General features: G+C 38.6%; 1 protein-coding gene across 1 annotated transcript; it reads left to right on the plus strand.

Moving 5' to 3' along the window:
• The first annotated feature begins 7893 nt into the window (after positions 1-7893).
• Positions 7894-19295, plus strand: LOC142163822 (uncharacterized). Its single transcript, XM_075220968.1, has 8 exons — positions 7894-8358; positions 8622-8913; positions 9055-9348; positions 9549-9671; positions 9820-10109; positions 10236-10925; positions 18855-19025; positions 19101-19295. Exons 1-8 carry the CDS (start codon positions 7894-7896, stop codon positions 19293-19295), a joined length of 2520 nt encoding a protein of 839 aa, XP_075077069.1.
• The last annotated feature ends 2023 nt before the right edge of the window (positions 19296-21318 follow it).

Below are 21318 nucleotides of genomic sequence, written 5' to 3' on the forward strand. Positions count from 1 at the left end.
GCTTGCTTTTCCACCCAGCTTATCGAGTGTGCATCCGGTATTTCATGTTTCTATGCTTCGGAAGTATATTGGTGATCCGTATCATGTCTTGGATTTTAGCACGGTTCAGTTGGATGATGATTTGAATTATGATGTGGAGCCAGTAGCTATTTTGGAGCGTCAGGTTCTAAAGTTGAGATCAAAGGATATAGCTTCAGTGAAAGTGCAGTGGAGAGGTCGGCCCATGGAGGAGGCTACTTGGGAGACCGAGCGAGAGATGCGGAGCAGATATCCTCACCTATTTGAGGCTTCAGGTATGTTTCTTTACTCGTTTGAGGACGAACATTTATTTAAGAGGGGGAGGATGTGACGACCCGACCGGTCGTTTCATGAGTTACCACTCTGTTTCTCCCATTTCTGCTTCTTATTGCTTTGTTTATCGGTAGTATGTGTTATCAGGTTGGTTGGCTCGGGTTTGGAAAGGTTTTGGTGAGGTTTGAGACACTTAGTCTCTTTTGAGTGAGCTTAAATTGGAAAGGTCAACCAAATGTTGACTCGCATGAAATAGGGCTTGGATGTAAATTCTTATGGTTCGGATAGCTTCGGGAGATGATTTGAGACTTAGAAGTGTGATCGGAATGCATTGTGGAGGTCCGGAGTAGATTTAGGCTTGAATTGACAATGTTGGAATTTTGGCATTTTCCGGTTGATAGGTGAAATTTTGATATAGGGGTTGGAATGCAATTCCAGGAGTTGCAGTAGGTCCATCTTGTTATTTGGGATGTGTGTGCAAAATTTCAGGTCATTCGGACGTGGTTTGATAGACTTTCTGATCAAAAGCGGAATTCGGAAGTTTATGGAGTTCTTAGGCTTAAATCCGATGCAAATTTGGTGTTTTGATGTTGTTATGAGAATTCCAGAGGTGGGAACAAGTTTGAATGAGGTTATGGGATATGTTGGCATGTTTGGTTGAGGTACCAAGGGCCTCGGGTGAGTTTTGGGTGGTTAAACGGATCAAATTGCATGTTGAAAAGTTGTAGATTTTAGCTTCAGTTCTGTTGCAGGTTTTTTCTTCTTCGCAATCATGTGAGGAGGCTTGCGATTGCGTAGAGCTTTTGTAGGGGCAGTCCAGGTTGCTCTTCCCATTCACGTAGTTAGAGCTGTGATCGCGTGAGGCTGTGAGGATGCTGTTCGCGAACGCGTGTGGTAGGTCGCGTTTGCGTAATGTTAAGTGGACCAGAGGTTGACCGCTAGTTTGTGCATCGCAAACGCGATCCCAGGTTTGTGATCGCAGAGGTGTAGGATGTCTGAGCATCGCGTTCGCGTGGGAGATGACGCGTTCGCGTAGAATAAATTTGGAGTCAGTGAAGCTTGTGCTTCATGATCGCAATGGATGTCCCGCGATTGCGATTAAGTAATTTTAAGAGCTGGGCAGAATGTTTAAAAGGCCAATTCTGCAATTTTGGGTCTAAGTTCCTCCATTGTTAAGCAATTTTAGAGCTTTTTGAAGGGGATTGAAGAGGGAATAAAGGGGAAACACTTGGAGGTAAGATTTATGGACTTAATACTCAATCCTAATGTGATTTCTACCTAATTAATCATTGAATTTGTGGAATTTAAGCCTAAAAATTGGAAGTTAGGGCTTAGAAATTAGAGACCTAAATCCAGGAATTTGCGGGTCATTTGTGGTCTGATTTTGATGTATTGGATATATATGAACTCGTGAGAGTGTAAGGATTCTAGTTTCGTAATTTTTTTCGGAATCCGAGATGTGGGGTCGGGTTTTGACCAATTTTGGGATTTTGATGTAATTTGATTATTTTAGAGTGGGCTTTGTTCCCTTAGCATATGTTGATGGTTATATACTGATTTTGGTTAGATTTAGAGCATCCGGGGGCCGATTCGAGGGGCAAAGGCATCGCGGGCTAGAGTTTGGATCAGATAGAGGTGAGTAATGATTGTAAATGTTATCTTGAGGGTATGAAACCCAAGATTTCACATCGTTTCGCTACCTTGAGGTGACGCACAATCTAGGTGACGAGCGTGGGGTCGTGCACCGTTGGGGATTATGACTTAGTCTGTCTCGTATGACTATTTAACTATGTATTGATCAAAAGTATTTCCTATCATTATGTTTTGGGCTGGATGCCATATTTATGAATCATGCCAATTGTTTGGACCCTTAGAGGATTTTTACTACTAATCCTCACTGTTATGACTTTATACTTGTACCTAGTCATGCTATATTCTAATGTTTTCATAACTCAACCATATTTACTCTATTTTGACATCTTAAATGATATTTTGAGTTGAGCATCATATTTTACTGTGCCCGAGTGGCTTTCAGAGATTTCTGATTGAGTAGGGCCGAGAGCCTGTGTTGTGAGGTTACTATGGGATAAGGCTACGCGCCGCAGCGGTATTGAGTTGATTCATGATTGTGAGACCGAGGGCCTGAGTTGTACGCCACAAGGTGGCTTGATATGAGGCTGAGAGCCTATTTGATTATGCCACGAGATGGCTAGATATTGTGTTTGGGCCATAAGGGGACACTCCCGGAGTCTGTACACCCCCAGTGAGTGTTGTACCCAGTGTGATATGTGGTATAGCCCGAGGGGCTAATGTTGTTCCATGTGATTGCCTGAGGGGCTAGTTCTGTTGGTATTTTGCCCGAGGGGCAGATTTATGTTTATATATGTTATCACTGCTTTTCATTCACTCGTTTAAACTGCTAAAAGATGTTTTAAAAGGCTTTCACTGAACTAAGGTATTTTTACGAGCTTTCACTGTTTTATTGCATTGTATTGGTTTTATACTGCCTCTTTGTATTTTTTCGTTGTGTTTTACGTGTTTTCTTATCGCTTAGCTGCCTTTACTTTTATTACTCATTGAGTTGGCATACTCACATTACTCCCTGCACCCTGTGTGCAGATTCAGGAGCCTCGGGTCCTGCTAACAAGTGCTAATTGCTTCCAGCAGGCGGTTCGGAGTTCACTAGGTAGCTGCTCGGCGTTCGCAACCTAGTGCTTCTCCCTCTTGTCTTACTTTCCTTGTACTAGTTCTGTAATAGACTGTGTAGTCCTTTCCATACTCTTAGTCGGATGTTTAGATGCTCATGAGTGTGACACCCCGATGTCAGGCTGTTTTTGTTTTTCGCAGTTGCCCTATTTCACTCCAAAATTTTGGGACCTTTGTTTAAAATAAAGGCTTAAAAAGGACTCTTAATGATTAAAAGGTTAAAATGGGTGTTGTGTCGGCTGGCCTTGTCTTCGCGAGAGGCGCCATCACGACCGGGTCAGTTTATGGGTCGTGACATGACTTTTGTTAACTTTTGAGGAATTTAATAAAGATCATAACTTTATTTATTATATCCCCTTGTATTACACTTTATGGTATGCAAAAATGATAAATGAATGAATATTTCTCTCTCTGTATTCTCTTTCTTTCTCGACCTCTTTTCTCTATCCCTCTATTCCCTTGAATTCCTATTCTCCTCTGATCTCCTTCCCCTCTTCTCTCTTCTCTGATTTTCTCTACACCTCGATACCAATAATTTGGTATCATTAATTTGAATTAGATTAATAAAAGGTAAGCCAGTTGTTTTTTTACTTAACAAATGATTCTATTGATACACTTAGCTCCAATTTGGCCATAAAATTTGAGAGTTTTGTTTTAAATTTTATTTTCAAATATCTGTTTGTTTATAGATTTTAACTATTTTTTGGTAGATTTTGAAATAAAATCTTCAAATCCCAAAAATAGCTCTAGAGTAGATTGTGAAATTCTCTCTCACAAAATTTTAAATTCTTTTCAAGTAAAAAAGCATGTCTAAATACAATTTTAACTTTCAAAAATCATTTTTCTTTTGGTCATAGATTTGGTTGAAACTTGAAAAAAGAATTTTTGAAGTTGTGTTAAAAAATAATTTTCGAAAGTTGAAGTTTTGTTTGACATGCAATTTATTCGAAAAGAAATCGTTGAAGTTTTGAGAACTTGAAATTTTTTTACAAAATCTAACCATATTCCATGAACAAACACTATTTAATTTTATTTTATTTTATTTTTTTTGAAAAAAAAAGTAGCAAAGTCTCTGACAAAACAGGAGCAAAGGATAACAAAATGAAACAGTGTTTAGGAGGTTCTCTGCCTTCTCTCTAGGAAGAGAAGGAATAGTAATTTCGTCATCATTTTCCGGTCATAACTCCTGCATTCGGTGGTGGAACTAACCAAACTTGGTGTCAAAAGATACATAATTTCCTTAGGAATAATACCCAATTGGTTTCAACTTCAGATCTATAGTCAATTTTTGTAGATCTTAATTTTCATTTTCATGAGTTACTGTAGCAAACAGTGTTCTTCATTCAATTTCAGTGATTCAGCTAATTCCAGCGCTACTTTTCAGCACAACAGCTTGTTTTGATAACGTGAAAGTGTTCTCTTCTCTTCTAAGATTGGTTTGAATTCTAAGCTTCATTTTAAATCGAAATTACTGTTTTTTACAGTTTGGACTATGAAATTGGATTCACAGCCATAAGCAGTAAGTAACGTGAAGCTAATTCGAATTATAGTAGCATCGTTTTCTTGCAAAGTTGTTGCACCTTTGTCATGTAATTAAAGTGCTAAAGAATTACAACTATAATGGATACACAGGCAGGTAGCCAGCCACCTTTTGTGGCTGTGCTGTCTACCCAACCTCCTCCAAACATTGCACAAACATCAGGGAATACAAATAACAACAAACAGCCTATGGATTACTCCAAAATTCTGAAACCTTGTACTTTAAATGCTGCAATGCATGAGCAACAGGAAGTTGAGTTAATTCACATTCGTCCACCTACAATATTTAATGGAGAGCATGTTATTCAGTTCACAGAAGCAGAAGTAGAAAAGGATGGATATCATCGAAGGATTACAATATGCAATAGTTGGTAAATGTTCTTATGGCAGCCCAGAAATTCAACAACTGCGTAAGTTAATATCAATTCAATGCGAAATTAAAGGTGAGTGTAACATTGGATTTCTAAGGGATAGGCACATTTTGATTAGAATGACGTTAAGGCAGGACTATCTTCATTTCTCACCAAAAACTCATTACATAAAGAACAGGGATGACTATCAATATCATCTTAGTCTATTGATTTATGACTCAAAGTTTAGAGCAGATGAAGAAACACCCAAGGCAATGGCTTGGATTTCATTCCCAGGTCTATTGCCAACCTTTTTTGTGAAGGAATGTCTATTTTCTCTAGCTGCAGTAGTAGGTAAACCTATGCATCTAGACATGGCAACAATTAATAAAACTAGACCTAGTTGTGCTAGGGTGAAGGTACTAGTTGATCTACTTGCAGATTTGCCTAAAAAGGTGAGGATGGACATATTCAATTAAGCTAAAGGAACAACAAGAATTGAATGGGTGAGAATTCAATATGACATGCTGCCTAAATATTGCAGACATTGTAAACTTCAAGGGCATGATCAATTTGAATGTTGGAGGATACACCCTGAACTATATGTGGAGAAGGAGAATGCTAACCAAGCAGATACAGCTAAGAAGCAGGACATAAGGAACTCACAGCCTATAATGATTTTATCTAGTGGAAAGGTCGTGGGTAATGTGAATGTTACAGCAAAAGAGCAATGGAAGGAAGTGAAGGACAACAGAGTTAGAAATGTAGTAAATCAAAATACTAGTCTCAATAATAATGGAATGGAGATGGCACCAGCTAAACAGCTTGAAAATAATCAGAACAAGGAGGGTACAAGTACTGTAGATAGACAAGCAGGAGCACAAAGCAACAGTGGTAAGGAATTGGTAGCAGTAGACAATGAAGATAATGATCATGTTCAAGTTGCTAACAAGTTTGCAATATTACAAGGGATGGATGAAGAGGAAGAACCTGTTAATCAATTGGCAATGGTGGCAGCTAATGCAGCAATAAACAGTCCAGCAGTTCATAACCAAGCATCTACAAAGCAAAAGGGTTGGTCAATAATAAGGGAAAGCTAAATCCAGCAGCACAAGCTTTTCATCTTAACTCATCGGGGATTTGTTTGACTAATGGTCTAGTCAATGGAAAGGAGGCATCAAAAGCAAAAAAAGATACTGCACAATGGGTAGAAAGAAGTTTCAAGGATAAAATAGGAGATGGAATAGTGAAGATCAATACATCATGCCAGGAAATCCCATCACAAGATACATTAGTGAACAAGGAACTTAATAAAACTCCAAATTCTCAAGCAGAAGGGTCAAAATCTTCTACATTTAAAGAAAGAGTGCAAGGCTGTGGAGAATGATTATCCATAGGCTGTGGAGGCAGGCTATGGGATGCACAAAGGGAATATGATTCAGAGGAGAAAGAAGTACCATTAGGAGCACAAGCTGATGAGGAACCAAATGAGAAGGACAAAGAAGAAGATGCGCAAAGTGTAAATGGAGAGCCCCATGCCAATGACAACAATACAACTAGTAATTTTTTAATAAAGGGAGGATCAGAAAATCTTGAGCACAACAATAATTATCAGATAGCAGAAGTCACAAAAATTGGAAACTATGAAGGAAGAGGCCCAGAGGTAAATGATCCTGGAGGAACAGAAGATGATAAACTTTAGAAATAACAAGAAGACCCACAAGGACACAACACAACAGAGAAGGAGAAACAACCAAAACAAAAACAGAATTAGTAAATGTTATTGTTACATTGGAGAAAAAGCAGTTGCAGCTGTTAAAAAGAGGAGAAGAGAAGGCCTTGGTCCCTAAAAAGAATGCATTTGGAGCTACATCAGGAGGGAAGGAAGACAATGAAGAAAGAGAAGAACCTGGTAGATCAGGATACGACATGGATCAAGAATCAACTACCCAACACCTTATGAATACTGCAAGGCAAGGTGACTTATCACCTACGCAAGTGGAAAAGGCAAAATCAACAGCAAAAGGTAAGAAGAAACAACAAAAAGATAATTTTGCAGCCCCAAAAGTTGGGGTGCACACAAGGAGAATGCTAACTAAATCCAACAATCAGTGATGAATGCTCTCAGTTGGAATATAAGGTCAGTCAACACACAGCAGGCCTTTGAAAGGTTGACAAAAATGCACAGGCAAAATCACTATGAAATTGTAGGATTAATGGAGCCAAAGCAACAAGCAAAAAAACTGGAAAGGTACAGAAATAAGATAGGACTTGCACAGGCAATTTCAAATGTTTCCAACAAGATCTGGGCTTTCATAAATGAGGTATTTGAGGTAACTGTTATGTACAATATGGTGCAACAATTAACACTACGATTGTTTCATACTGAATCGCATGTGGAGTTTGTCCTAACATTGATATATGCTAAATGTGATGCAATTGAGAGGATAGAATTATGGGATTCATTATATGCAATGGCAAGGGATATGGATGCACCATGGCTTGTAGGAGGTGATTTCAATGTAATATGGGATGAAGAAGAGAAGTTTGGTGGGCTACCTGTGTCATTGAATGAAATTGATGACTTTCGACACTGCGTCAACACTTGCAATCTCTTCGACCTTGGATTTAAAGGCAGCATACATGATGGAATGGGAGAGCAGAGGAAGACTGTATATTCTAAAGGCTAGACAGATGCTTGGCCAATGTTGAGTTCCAACAAACATTTCCAGGAATAGAGGTGAAACATTTGTCAAAGACTGGTTCTGATCATAGTCAATGTATCTGAAGTGTGATATTGAGACTCCACCAATAAAAAAGCCTTTTAAGTTCTTGAACTTTTGGGTGGAACATGCGACTTTTAAAGATGTGGTGAAAGAGAATTGGACAGCTGATTTCAGTGCAAATCCTTATATTCTTTTTAATCACAAGTTAAAAAAAATTAAAGAAGGCCATTTCATTGTGGAGTAAGGCTACATTTGGAGATATTTTCCAAAAGATAGCAAGCATGGAGGAGGTGGTGCTGGTTCATGAAGCAGAATTTGAAGCAAATCCTACAGGGATGTACAGGGAAAGGCTACAAAAGGTTCAAGCAGAATTGATCAAATGTCTTGCACTAGAGGAGAAATATTGGCAACAAAAGGTAGGCATGACTTGGTTCAAGGAAAGGGATAGGAACACTAAGTTATTCCATGCACAAGTGAGAGGTAGGAGGAAGAGACATCAGCTTAACAGAATTGAAAATAGTGGAGGAACCTGGATTGTAGAAGAACAAGAAATTGCAGAAGAGGCTATCAAATTCTACGAGGAACAGTTCACAGAAGCAGCTACTCCTTCATCATTTAATATCATAGAGCATGTTCCTAATCTGATTAACACTGATCAGAATGCAGAATTGATTAAGCAGCCAACAAAAGAGGAGGTTAAAGTGACAGTACTTGGACTTACTGGTGATAGTGCTGGGGGGCAGATGGTATGACAGGCAAATTCTATCATTCTTGTTGGGACATAATAGGGGATGACCTGTATGACATGGTGAGGGATTTTTTCAATGGTCATGACCTACCCAAGTGTGTAACGCACACCAACCTAGTTCTTCTACCAAAGAAAAAAGAAGTTACCATTTTTTCTGATTTAAGACCAATAAGCCTCAGTAACTTTTCAAATAAGGTTATATCGAGGGTGGTACATGAAAGGCTAGTGAAATTTCTCCCAAGTCTGATATCGGTGGAACAGTCAGGTTTTGTTAAGGGCAAGAATATAGTAGAAAACATCCTTCTAACTCAGGAGATAGTGACTGACATTAGGCTTAGAACTAAGGTTGGACCTAATGTCATCCTAAAGCTAGATATGACAAAAGCTTATGATAGATTATCTTGGCTATTCCTAACCAAGGTACTGAGAAAGATGGGATTCACAGAAAGGTTGATAGGGATTATCTTTGGATTAGTTTCAAACAATTGGTATTCTATTCTAATCAATGGTCAAGCTCATGGGTTCTTTAAGTCCTCAAGGGGAGTAAAACAAGGTGATCATGTATCTCCAACTTTGTTTATCTTGGCAGCAGAAGCATTATCTAGGGGTCTCAATGCACTACATACTAACCTATATTTTTGTGGATTTGGGATGCCAAAGTAGAGTCCAAAGATCAATCATTTGGCGTATGCAGATGACATGATTATTTTCTCATCCTCGGATGAAACATCTCTGATGTTGATTATGCAAGTGCTGAATGCATGTGAAGTTGCATCTGGGCAGCTTGTTAATAAGACCAAATCAACTGTGTACCTGCATCATTTAACAGACATGGAAGTGGTCAGCAAGGTGGAAAGGATCACAAGCATTCATAGGAATGATTTTCCTATCATATATCTAGGTTGTCCTATATTTTATGCAAGGAGAAGGCTGGAATACTATCAGCCCCTAATTACTAAGGTAATGGACAAACTGCAATCATGGCAGGGTATGTTATTATTAGTAGGGGCAGGGCAGTTCTTATATCCCATGTACTGCAAAGCATGCCTATGCATCTATTACCAGTTGTAAACCCTCCAAATTATGTGATAAATAGGTTGCACAAATTGTTTGCTCAGTTTTTCTGGAGCAGCTCTGTAGGAGGAACTAGTAGGCATTGAGCTTCATGGAATACCTTATGCATGCCAGTTGAGGAAGGAGGAATAGGTTTCAGGTCACTGCATGATGTAGCAAAGGCATTATTCAGCAAGTTGTGGTGGAATTTCAGAACAAAACCAAGCCTATGGAGCTCTTTCGTATGTCAGAAATACTGTAAGAAATTGAATTCTGTAATTGTTCCATGGATAAAAGGGGTCTCACATTTGGAGAAAAATGTTGGAATGTAGAGATCTGATTGAACATCAAATCTTTTGGCAATCAAAAAGGGGATCCTCACTATTTTGGTTTGAAAACTGGACAGGTCTTGGGGCACTATATTTTTTAGTTCCTCAGGACTTTGGCATTGATGAAACTGTACATAATGTATATGATGTTACCTTAGATGGTGAGTGGGATGTGGACAAGCTATTTGAAATGCTTCCTGAAGACTTAGCAGTACACATTCTGGAGAAAATCAAACCACCTTCACCTCAGCAGGTTCTTGACATGCCTTGTTGGATGCTGGAAACAAGAGGATATTTCAGTGTTAAGTCAGCATGGGATTATATGAGAAGAAGAGACGAACCAAGAACAGCTTATAGGATGATTTGGGTAAAGGGACTGCCTTTTAAAATAGCATTTTTCATGTGAAAAGTATGGAAAGCAAAGTTACCTTTAGATGATTTCATGAAAAGGGTAGGCTACTGCATGCCATCAAAATGTTGGTGTTGTGTACAGCCTGACGAGGAATCTCTTCAGCACTTGTTTTTTAGATCAGAAACTGCAAAGACAACTTGGAAGTATTTTCTATCGAGGGCAGGAATAGCTGTTGAGGGATTAACATTGCACCAAGCAATCACAAAATGTTGGACTGTAAATGCGTGCTTAAGGCTCAAACCAGTAATGCAAGCACTCCCCTCATGTGTAGTCTGGGAACTCTGGAAAAGAAGAAATAGTATGAAGTATGGTGATGCTGTGACAACTAGCAGGGTGATTTATCAAGTTTCATCAAATCTCCAGGCATTGGTGAAAGTGAGAAAGCCTGGGATGGACATGGTACCTCACAAATGGCAAGATCTATTAGCTATGATGGAAAATTTCACTCCTAAACTTAAGGTTACCAAAGTCATGTGGGAATTTCCAAGTGCAGGATGGCTAAAAGTTAATACGGATGGTGCATCGAGGGGAAATCCAGGCAGAAGCTCAATAGGTTTTTGTATAAGAAATGAAAATGGTGACATAGTCAAGTCAGTAGGGAAGGCGATTGAGGAGACAACAAACACAGTAGCTGAAGCGAAGGCCATGGTAGAAGCACTAAGGTTCTGCAGATTTCAACAATACTCTCATGTATGGCTTCAAACTGACTCAATGTTATTAAAAACGATAATGGATGGGATCTGGAAACCACCATGGATCATATCTGAGCAGGTAGAGGAAATGATGCAACTAATGAATGGGGGAAATTACACAGTTACTCATATTCATAGGGAGGGCAACAAGCTGGCAGATCACTTGGCTAATTATGCTTTAGATCATGGAGAAATAGAATGCCAACAATTTTGGCATCTAGATGCACAGGGAAGGAGGTTAGTTAATGAAGATAAGCTGCAATGTCCAAGTCTAAGGATGAAGGTGGACAGGAGATAAGAAGCAAAGAGAAAAGGAAGAGCAGGAGGCATGTCAACTTAATCTATTTTTAATGAAATTTCAATTTGTGGTATTAATGCTTTGCATTCATTCCAATGGAAGGGATTTAAAAATGGGCAATTTCACATGCCATCACATGTCTACTTGTTGCAAGCTCTTTTTCAAATCACATGGCCATTACTATGACCATCACATGCGTCCACATGGTAACGCTGGATCAAGGTGCTGCTCACACCATCACATGAGTTTGCACGCTTGGAATCTGCAAATTGTTGATGATCGAGAAGGAAGCATGCTACATATGGAGTTGGCGGGATTTCGAGGAGTCAAATGGGAATTAAACAAATGCCATACTATTATTAAATTGCACGCCTATGATAAAATATGGGAAGGAGGCATGGAGTCCACAAATCGAGTAAGGCTAGCTAGAGGTGCTATCGATTTTGACATGGGAACAACGCACAGGTCTGACATGCGCCTTGAGACAAACTAGATTCCTTATGGACTATGGATACATTAAACAAGTGCAAAATGTACTGGCCAGTGCAATTCGTTCGCATGATGCTGGTTTTAAATTGGGACATGCAAGACATTGATCTAGGCAATCATGATTTTTGGGAAATACAAACTCATGTATCAAAAGGAGCAAAAACATGTGAAGCATGGGTTCAAATACCAAACAATGAAGTTGATAATGCAGACAAGCACATTGTAGGCATGTGCATTACTTTGGGTGCAAATGCCAAGGACCTTGGCCCCCTCAATAGTGTGGGAATCTCAAGGGGACATCACATGATCATGTGCTATAGTACCAGTTGGCTACAGTAACCGTATGCTACAGTGTCATATGCTACAGTGTCGTATGCTAGAGTGTCGTATGCTACAGTGTCGTATGCTACAATGTCGTATGCTAGAGCTACCAAATTGGTGGAGTCTACGTGAAGTTGCTGAAAAGGGGCTATTTACGCAAATCAAATTTAACTCTAGAACTTGGACGCTTTGGACTGGGGATACAACGTCGACATGGACTCACTTGGGCTGTTTTGACAACTACAAAGTTTTAGTAGGCATAATGTGATATCAATTTGAGTATTATGCTCAATTTTGATAGTACATTACATTAGAGTGCAAAGTCTATTTCCTTCATTGAAGGAAGACAATGACAATTTTTGAATTATTGTATTTACTTTTCTATTTTTAATAAAAACTAGCCCTAGGCGCTTGCCTAGCGGATTGAAAAAAAAAATAGGAGCAAAGCTTAAACTCCATTCTTTCGATGCCAATTCGGATAATCTTTCATACCAATCACCTCAGACAGTCAAAATACTCTAACATATGTGAGAAAAGGGAAATTCTCTCTATAGAAATATACGATATGAACAACACCACCACCGCCGTACCACCACCTGAACCACCGGATATTATCTCCATGCACCTTAACCTACCTCTATCTCCATCTCCAACTCCAACCACTGCCATTGTCTCTACCCATTCACTATCCTTCGCCCAAACCTTACTACTTAACAACCAACTCAACTCTTATCCAAACACATGCCACCAAACACACTCACACATATATTTCTCCGATGAATCAAACAATTACTTCAACCAAGACACCTTCATATCAATCACCTCAGAAGACAAATCTCGCTTGTACTCACCATGGAAATTCTCTGTCATTGTCAAAGTGTTCGGCAGAAGGGTTGGGCATCAAACTCTCAGAACTAAACTCCGAACACTATGGAAACCCACAGAGGATCTACCATTAATAGACTTAGGATGTGACTTTTGCTTAATGAAGTTCAAAAAAGAAGAAAATATGCTCAAAGCTTTACAGGACCCTGGTTCATTCTCAACCATTTCCTATCTGTACGCAAATGGGAACCCAAATTTATAGCCTCCAACACCCAGGTCACATACACAACAATCTGGTTAAGATTGCTAGAACTACACACTTAGTTTTATGACTTTGAAATACTGCAAAGAGTAGGCGAAAATATTGAATCCTTACTCAAGGTGGATACATGCGCGTCGGCCACCACCAGAGGACGTTATGCAAGAATATGCATAGAAGTTCCTCTAGAAATGCCCCTTAAAACACATGTGTACATTGGTACCCATAGACAACAAATATTGTATGAGGGCCTCAACATGCTCTGCACACTATGTGGTCATATTAGTCACACAAAACCTTTTCACCCATCCCCCTCATCGTCTTCCATGACAACCATTACCCCAACAGCACATCCTACCACTACAGCACGTCACACAGCTCCCACTAAACTCCAAACAACACAACCATCTTTTACCAAAAATTCTAATCCAGACATTGACACTACTGAATGGCAAACAATCACATTCCCATCCAAGAATAGATCAAAAGGGAAATCACCCCTACCACATCATGCATCACCACCCACCAAGACATATGCTAGCAGCGGATTTTCAGGTATGGCTCCTAAAACCCTACTCTCTCCAACACAGCTAATCACGCCATAAAAAATAAAAAATCCTTAACTAACAATCTTAAACCATTCTAGTTGTAACGCTAATCCAAAATTTTTTACTGAAACATCCTTTGACAGACTAATAGATCCTAATCAAATGGATCAACGGGGTAGCTCATTAGGCCCAAATGACAAGGCCCTTGAAACCACCCAGCCTGCTCCCAGCCCACTTCCCATCCAAACCCAATACACCACATCACCGACCAACATTAATGACTCATCTGCTAAAACAAATCCACATACCCCACTCACCCTCCACGTGGCAGAGGAGCCTGACACTACACCCAATCACAACCCATGCAATACCACCTCATCCCTTTCGATAGGCTCTCAAGTGCAGGCCTATGTCACAGAACTAAACCTCTCCCCAATAACCCATAATAACTTACACCACGCCGGCCCAATAACTACTATCTCCACCCAAACAACAACTCAAACGTCTGGTGAAGCCCAAAACCCAATATAAGAAACCTACCCTAGCCCTTCATGCCACCGTAATTCACATGAAATTACTACTACTCAATTACCTCTATCAAATCAACTGACTCCATTATGCTCTTAGGCAGAACCACTACCAGTAATATCATCATTAACCCCACTACTCCTACTACTATACTTCACACTACTACTACACATCACACTATTTCCCAACACACACAATATCTGCATGAACAGATCACAACTCAACTTTCATCACCGGTGAACCATCTCCTTCACAAACACCAACCTTCTCCAACACCCAGTGTTCCTCAACACAATCACCATGCCACCACCCAACGAACCCTATCCCCAACTCACACCCATATACATAACTCAATACCCACCCCTACAAACGTATCTACAGTCCTGGCTCGAGATGAGTTTACAAGAACATGCATTGACTTTAACGATGGAAATCGACAACCAGGATGTCATAGTGATGATCCAGAACCCAATGGACGTAGCACAAATAGTCATAGAGGGGATGTGTATAGGGATGATGTTATACATCCAATTTCTCTAGGCCATGCACCCACCATTACCTCTCCACCAACAACCACAAATGGCCACGCCAATTCCACCACCACTATCAATGAATGATCCACCACCACTAGTCAACACACTAGAGTTACCCTTCTACCAACCACAACATTCACCACAAGCTTTTGTCACATGGATCCAACCATGCACGTCCATAGCTCCAATAATACCATTACATGCCCAAGCCTCAACGTATCAACCTCTCACCCCTCCAACGATTCCAGTCCAACCTCCCAGTCCACCTCCATAAGAACTCATCGAAATAGCTCAAATGGAGGTGGCATCCACCATGGCGGAGATACGAGAAACCCTCCCAATCCTATGCTACCTCAATGGAAACAAAATTTGCATCATAAAAGAACAGTACGAACGAAAGGTGATCATCACTTGCCCACCAGAACTCCTAAGTGTCTCACTAAACATCCGTCCAACAAGAAACCCAGAGGTAGGCAAATTTGCCATAGTGCTAATCCCAGCACTGATGAACCGATATTCCACGTTGGAGAGGGACTCTCCAACCAACACACTCAATAATCAATCCATGCAATTGGTCATTTAGAATTGTAGAGGAGCACAGTCCTCTGATTTCAAACGTAATTTCTGATCCATGCTTAATTATCACAAGCCTGCGTTAGTAGCACTACTAGAAACTCACGTGCAAGACCATGAGTAACTTAAACATGAGTTTGGGTTTTCACACTTGGCTCAGTCACCAGCTCAAGGAGTTTCTAGAGGTATTGCTTTACTATGGAAGGCTGATGAACTCCATCTAGACCAAGTAGCTACCACGAGCCAAGAAATTCACTCCATTGTCCCGGTACACCCCAACCCTAATCCTTGGTTGTTATCTGTTATTTATGCAAAAAATAATATTCATGCATGTACTGTTCTATGGGTCAATCTTCGTATTTTACATGCAAAATTAATCTACCTTGGTTAATTGGTGTATTGTTTAATGAAACTATTAACTCAATAGAAAAAAAATTGGTAGTCTACATATTAATAATAGGATGAGTGACAATTTCCTTGCTTGTCTTAATCATTGTAATTTAATTGATCTAGGCTATACAGGTGGTAAATATACTTGGTCTAATAATATACATATCTCCCATCGCATCTTGGAAAGATAATAGATGTTTAGCAAATTATGAGTGGTTAACATCTTCCCTGAATCTTCAGTTCATCATCTTCCTCGGACGCACTCTGATCATAGCCTGTTACTACTAAATCTAAAAAAACACAAAGAGCCTAAGGACAAAATATTTCGTTTTGAAACAATGTGGACCACCCACCCCCAATTTACTTCAACAATTACCCATAATTGGACTATTAATAAGCCCCTACTAACAGTCGTTAAGGATTTTACCACTCATATCCAAGAATGGAATCAAACTACCTTTGGGAATATTTTTCATAAGAAAAAAATTCTTCTCGCAAGGCTTCAAGGAATCCAAAATTCACCCAAATACATCAATAGTCAATTTTTACAACACCTAGAAACTTACCTAATAGCCCAATACAATGACCTACTAAAACTAGAAGATGATTTTTGGAAGTTAAAATCTAGAATAAGTTGGCTATAAGAGGGAGATGCCAATACCAAATTTTTTCACCTTACAACTTTAAAGCGCCATAGGTATAACCGCATTACTACTCTTCAAGATTCAGTGGGCAATTAGATATTAGACCAACGCGATATTAACCTCTATATAGAGGATCATTACCATGACTTATTCACCACTAATCACACCCATAACACTCTTCCTACAGTTAAAGCCAAGCATCATACCATCACTCCTACTGACTTTGCAAAACATGATTCACCACTTACATCTTTAGAAATCACTAATGCACTAAAAACTTTCCAACCTTTTAAAGCCCCTGGACCGGATGGACTCCATCCATATTTCCTCCAAACCTATTGGCCTCATATAAATCACTCTGTTATTTTCTTTTGTAAGGAAATATTTAACACATAATAATTACCCCTGAAACAAATAAAACCTATCTATGTCTCATCCCAAAAACACAACAACCTTCCCTCATCACCCAATATCGGCCCATAAGTCTTTATAACACTATCTATAAGTTCATTACTAAAATTATTATATTTTGCATTAAACCAATATTATCTACTATCATCAGTCCGGAACAATCAGCTTTCTTGCCTAACCGTAAGGCCTCTGATAATGTGCTTATTGTACAAGAAGTTATGCACCACTTCAAGAAAAAAAGAGGTACTCAAACTTTTTTTCTACTTAAATTGGACCTTGAAAAGGCTTTTGATAAATTAGAATGGGGCTTCATCCACGAAAACCTACATTACTTCAATTTTCCCCCTAAATTGATAAAATTAATCATGTCTTGTATAACAACTTCTTCAATCTCCATTCTTATTAATGGACAACCCTCCCCCTTCTTCTCCCCTTCATGAGGCATTCGTCAGGGGGATCCTCTATCACCATACATATTAATATTATGTATGGAAATGCTCTCACGCGAAATACACATGGAAGTGGACTACCAAAAATGGCAACCAATCAAATTATCCCGACAAAGACCACCACTATCTCACCTATTATTTGCAGATGACATCACTATTCTTTCTAAAAACTCTACAAATAGCATTAACACTATCATAGATACCCTAAACCTTTTTACTCAAGTTTCTGGACTCACTATAAATTACAATAAATCAAAAAAATTCTTCTAAGAAACTAACTCCCTATTCGCTAAAGAAACAGTGATTACCTCTTTACACATGAAGTAAGGATCCAAATTTGGCAAATACTTAGGATATCCGATTTTCACGAAGAAGCCTAAAACTGTTGACTTTCAATTCTTTCTTGATAACTTTAAGAATAGACTAGCCGAATGGAAAACAAATTGTCTTACCATGGCAGGCAGAACCACTCTTATCAAAGAAACCCTAAACTTCCTACTCAATCATGTAATGCAAATGATCAAGCTCCCCACTCATATTACCTCTAAGTTAGAACGATATCAGCATGATTTTCTTTGGGGATTCACACCTCAAAAATGTAAAATACACCTTATTAACTGGGAAACTATCCAACAACCAAAAACTAGTGGAGGCCTGGGAATACATAATCTAGTCGCCAAAAATAGCGCCTTACTAGGATCCGTAGCCGTGAGATTATTTACTTCATCTTCATCCCACTGGGCTTCAATTATACTTTCAAAATACTCACACTCAACCACTTCTACTCATACTTCCTCTATTTGGAAAGCCATCCAACAAGGATGGGCCTCATGCCAACTTGGCATCTGCTGGCATGTTGCTAATGGAAATCACATCAAATTTTGGACAGAACCTTGGATAGGAACCAACCTAATACTTAGAAACTTAATTGCAGGGCCTTTACCCCGCAATGACCACTGCTCCACCCTAGCATCTTATATACACGGGAACTTTCTAAATATTCCTAAAATATCTTTTGAGCTCCCTCAAGATTTACATCACCAACTACATAATCAATATATCCTTTCCATCACTAATCATCAATCACATGATCACATCTATTGAGGTCTCATACCTAATGGGCTTTTCACAGTTAAATTCCTCTATAGATAGCTACGTACCAAATCAGACCACACCTCTTTCCAATGGTTATGGAAACTACAATTACCTTAAAAGATAAAACATTTCCTTTGGCAAATGTGCCATCATCGATTACCAATGACTAGTTACCTCTACACTATCCATGTTACCCACAATTCATTGTGCCCGGTCTGCCAACTCACTGATGAAACTATTGTATATCTGTTCTTTGAATGCCACCAAGCACAAACTGTATGGCAACAACTAAGCATTCAGCATCTCAACATAAATCTTCACACACTCCACAAACAAACTCCATTAAAACTTCTGGGTTTCATACTCTACAATAACCTTACTACCACTCTAACGAACTTTCCTACTATCATTTCTTATGCCCTATGGCACATATGGAAAAGTCGCAATCGCCTTGTGTTTGAAAACATCAATCATCCTCCAAATATTCAGCACATCTTAGGTCAACCTGCTGAGTATTTCCACCTAGGTATTACACATAGCACACACACTAACACTCCTACTTACATAGATGTTAAGTGGAATCCTCGTGCACATAGGTATTATAAATTAAATTCAGATTTAAATATAGTTTGTCGGACTAAAAAGAGGTTTGGGGGTGTAATTAGAGATTCAACGGGCAAATGGTTTCTAGGTTATACGGGTACAAGGCCAACAGGAAATCATCACTACATGGAACTCACTGGCCTACAAGAAGGTTTACGACTTGCTCTACAGCACAAACTCGCACCATTGGAAGTTAATGTGGATTCCACTGAGGTAATCTCTCTACTCCGCCATCTCAATCCACAACACACATCTTTAACACATGAATGCAGATACCTACTACAACAGCTGGATAGACAATGGGTCATGCATACTTACAGGGAGCAAAATCAGGTAGCAGATACACTCGCCAAATATGGGACCACATTAGCATACAATGCCTCCACAATTGTTTTTGTGCAACCACCTCCTTTTGCAATGAACAAATTTCTAGCCAGACCAACGGGGCACGCTTCACAGACGCCCTCTACGTACAACTCTTGAAGTGGAACCCATCTCTTTTTGTCTTGATAGTGTGACGAACCCTAGTATAGATAATGTAGTACACGGTGGTGGGAGTGATCAAATATTTTTTTGTAATGTTATAACACCACCAGCTATTGCTCCTTGTAATGTTACTTAATTTTTAACATATGTCACTTTGATTGACAAAAAAAAAAAAAAAAATCGGATAATCTTATTTTGAAAAGATTTTTTTTCCAGAGAAACAATAATGATGGGAAAATGACGTTTTATTTCCGGACTTGGGAAGTTTGATTTCTGTGGTTTGGCAACATAACATAGTTTAGTGACTTAACTACTGTAAAAAATAATTTTGTTGATTTTAATGTACGAAGATAAAGTTTAGTGGCCGTCATACTTGAAATTAATCTGAAATTTTATTGCAAGTGATATTATTGGGCAGTAAATTTCTTCCTCTCTAATTTTGAATTGAGCGTACAGAACATCCTGATTTGTAGTAGGGGTGTATATAGGTCGGGTTGGTTTGGATTTTGTAATTACCAAACCAAATCAATTATGTCCGGTTATTAAATCTAAAGACCAAACCAAACCAATAAAACTCAGGTTTTCAATCTTGATTTTTCTTGGGTTATTCGGGTTTTTTCCGTAAAATCTTCGTAGCACAAAACATATAACTTGTGCTCAAAATTAGAGATGTGTCATGGCATTATCCTAAAATATTCAACAGTAAAGACAATAAAATTATGTAATATAAATATTGCTAATTACAAAAAATAAACATAATCTAAAAGTACTAAGTCATGCTAAAATAAGTAGACTAATAAGGTAGTATTAATTACATGACTAAACGCTAAAGAAAAAATAAAAATTGGATATGCTTTTTTATCTAAATTATTGCCAAATAAAATATAGATACATTGCCGTTCGTAGTATTGAATTGAATGTCTTTTGTTAGCATTAGTATTGATTTGATTTTGGTTTGGGCTATTATTAGTATTATTTAAGTTACTAATATTAATGGCTATAAAATTTATTGGAACATTCAAAAGTTCTAAGCCCAACCTTGAAATAATACCTTAAAAGATAAAATTATGAAAAAGTTTAAGAAATATTTATAAATTACATTACAATAAGTATATTTATACATTAAATATATCTAAAATTTCTATATATGTAATGTCGAGTTGGTTTGGTTTCGGTTTGACTTTCTTTAGTTAAACCAAATCAAACTAATTATGGTCGGGTTTTTTTTCCAACACCAAACCAAATCAAGTTTTTTTCTCGGTTTGACTCAAATTATCGGGTTGGTGCAGTTTATCGATTTCCTTTGTACACCCCTAATTTGTAGTATGCTATGCACCACACCTTTCATCTCAACTTTATTTCTTTTATTAAAATAAAAACAAAAAAAAACTCTCTTTCTTTAGTTTATCGCATGTCTCTTGGGAATCTTTCATCTTAAACCCATTAACAAAAAATAGCAGGGGACTGTGTGCCACTTTAATTCTATTAGTGGAATTTTTTTCTCTTTGATCACACTCAATTATGTCTTATAAAAAGGACAAACGGTCGTTGCAAATATAATCTGGGTATTTAGCCCAGAGTTGAATCCCACAGGGAATTAACCTACCAATTACTTTTGTCAGACTTACTGAATTCTCTGTAATCAACTTTCCAGATATTTTGAATAACACTTGGTGATATTTCTACTAACTGTAACTGAATAAAATTGAGTAAACTGAAAGCTAACTATGATTGAGTTGTAAACAAATAAGAGAAGGATCTAAGGTTGTGATTTCCCTTATTGATGGAATCCCTTCCTGCTATGTTTCGTATAGATTTGCCTAATTGTCTCTATCGATCATGAGCACTCTTACTACCGTAACTCTCTCCCGAGTAATTACAACAATTTACTAGATGCACTCTCCTGAGATACGCTAGCTGGCCTTTATTACAGCTCACTTAGATCGCACCCAAGGTTTCGTTATCTCTAATCCCACCTTTAAACCCTCTGTTATTGATTCCTCATATACTTTGGGAGTGG

This window comes from Nicotiana tabacum, chromosome 1, assembly GCF_000715075.1.
Source record: "Nicotiana tabacum cultivar K326 chromosome 1, ASM71507v2, whole genome shotgun sequence".
Lineage (NCBI taxonomy): Eukaryota > Viridiplantae > Streptophyta > Magnoliopsida > Solanales > Solanaceae > Nicotiana > Nicotiana tabacum.

What these genes read in the sequence shown, in the direction of transcription:
- LOC142163822 (XM_075220968.1), top strand. Translation starts at nt 7,894, where the DNA reads ATGGAGGAGGTGGTGCTGGTTCATGAAGCAGAATTTGAAGCAAATCCT. An exon ending in CTCAAGGGGAGTAAAACAAG is followed by an intron (nt 8,914 to 9,054) that starts GTGATCATGTAT and finishes TGGCGTATGCAG; the next exon opens with ATGACATGATTATTTTCTCA. An exon ending in CAGCTTATAGGATGATTTGG is followed by an intron (nt 10,110 to 10,235) that starts GTAAAGGGACTG and finishes TGTTGTGTACAG; the next exon opens with CCTGACGAGGAATCTCTTCA.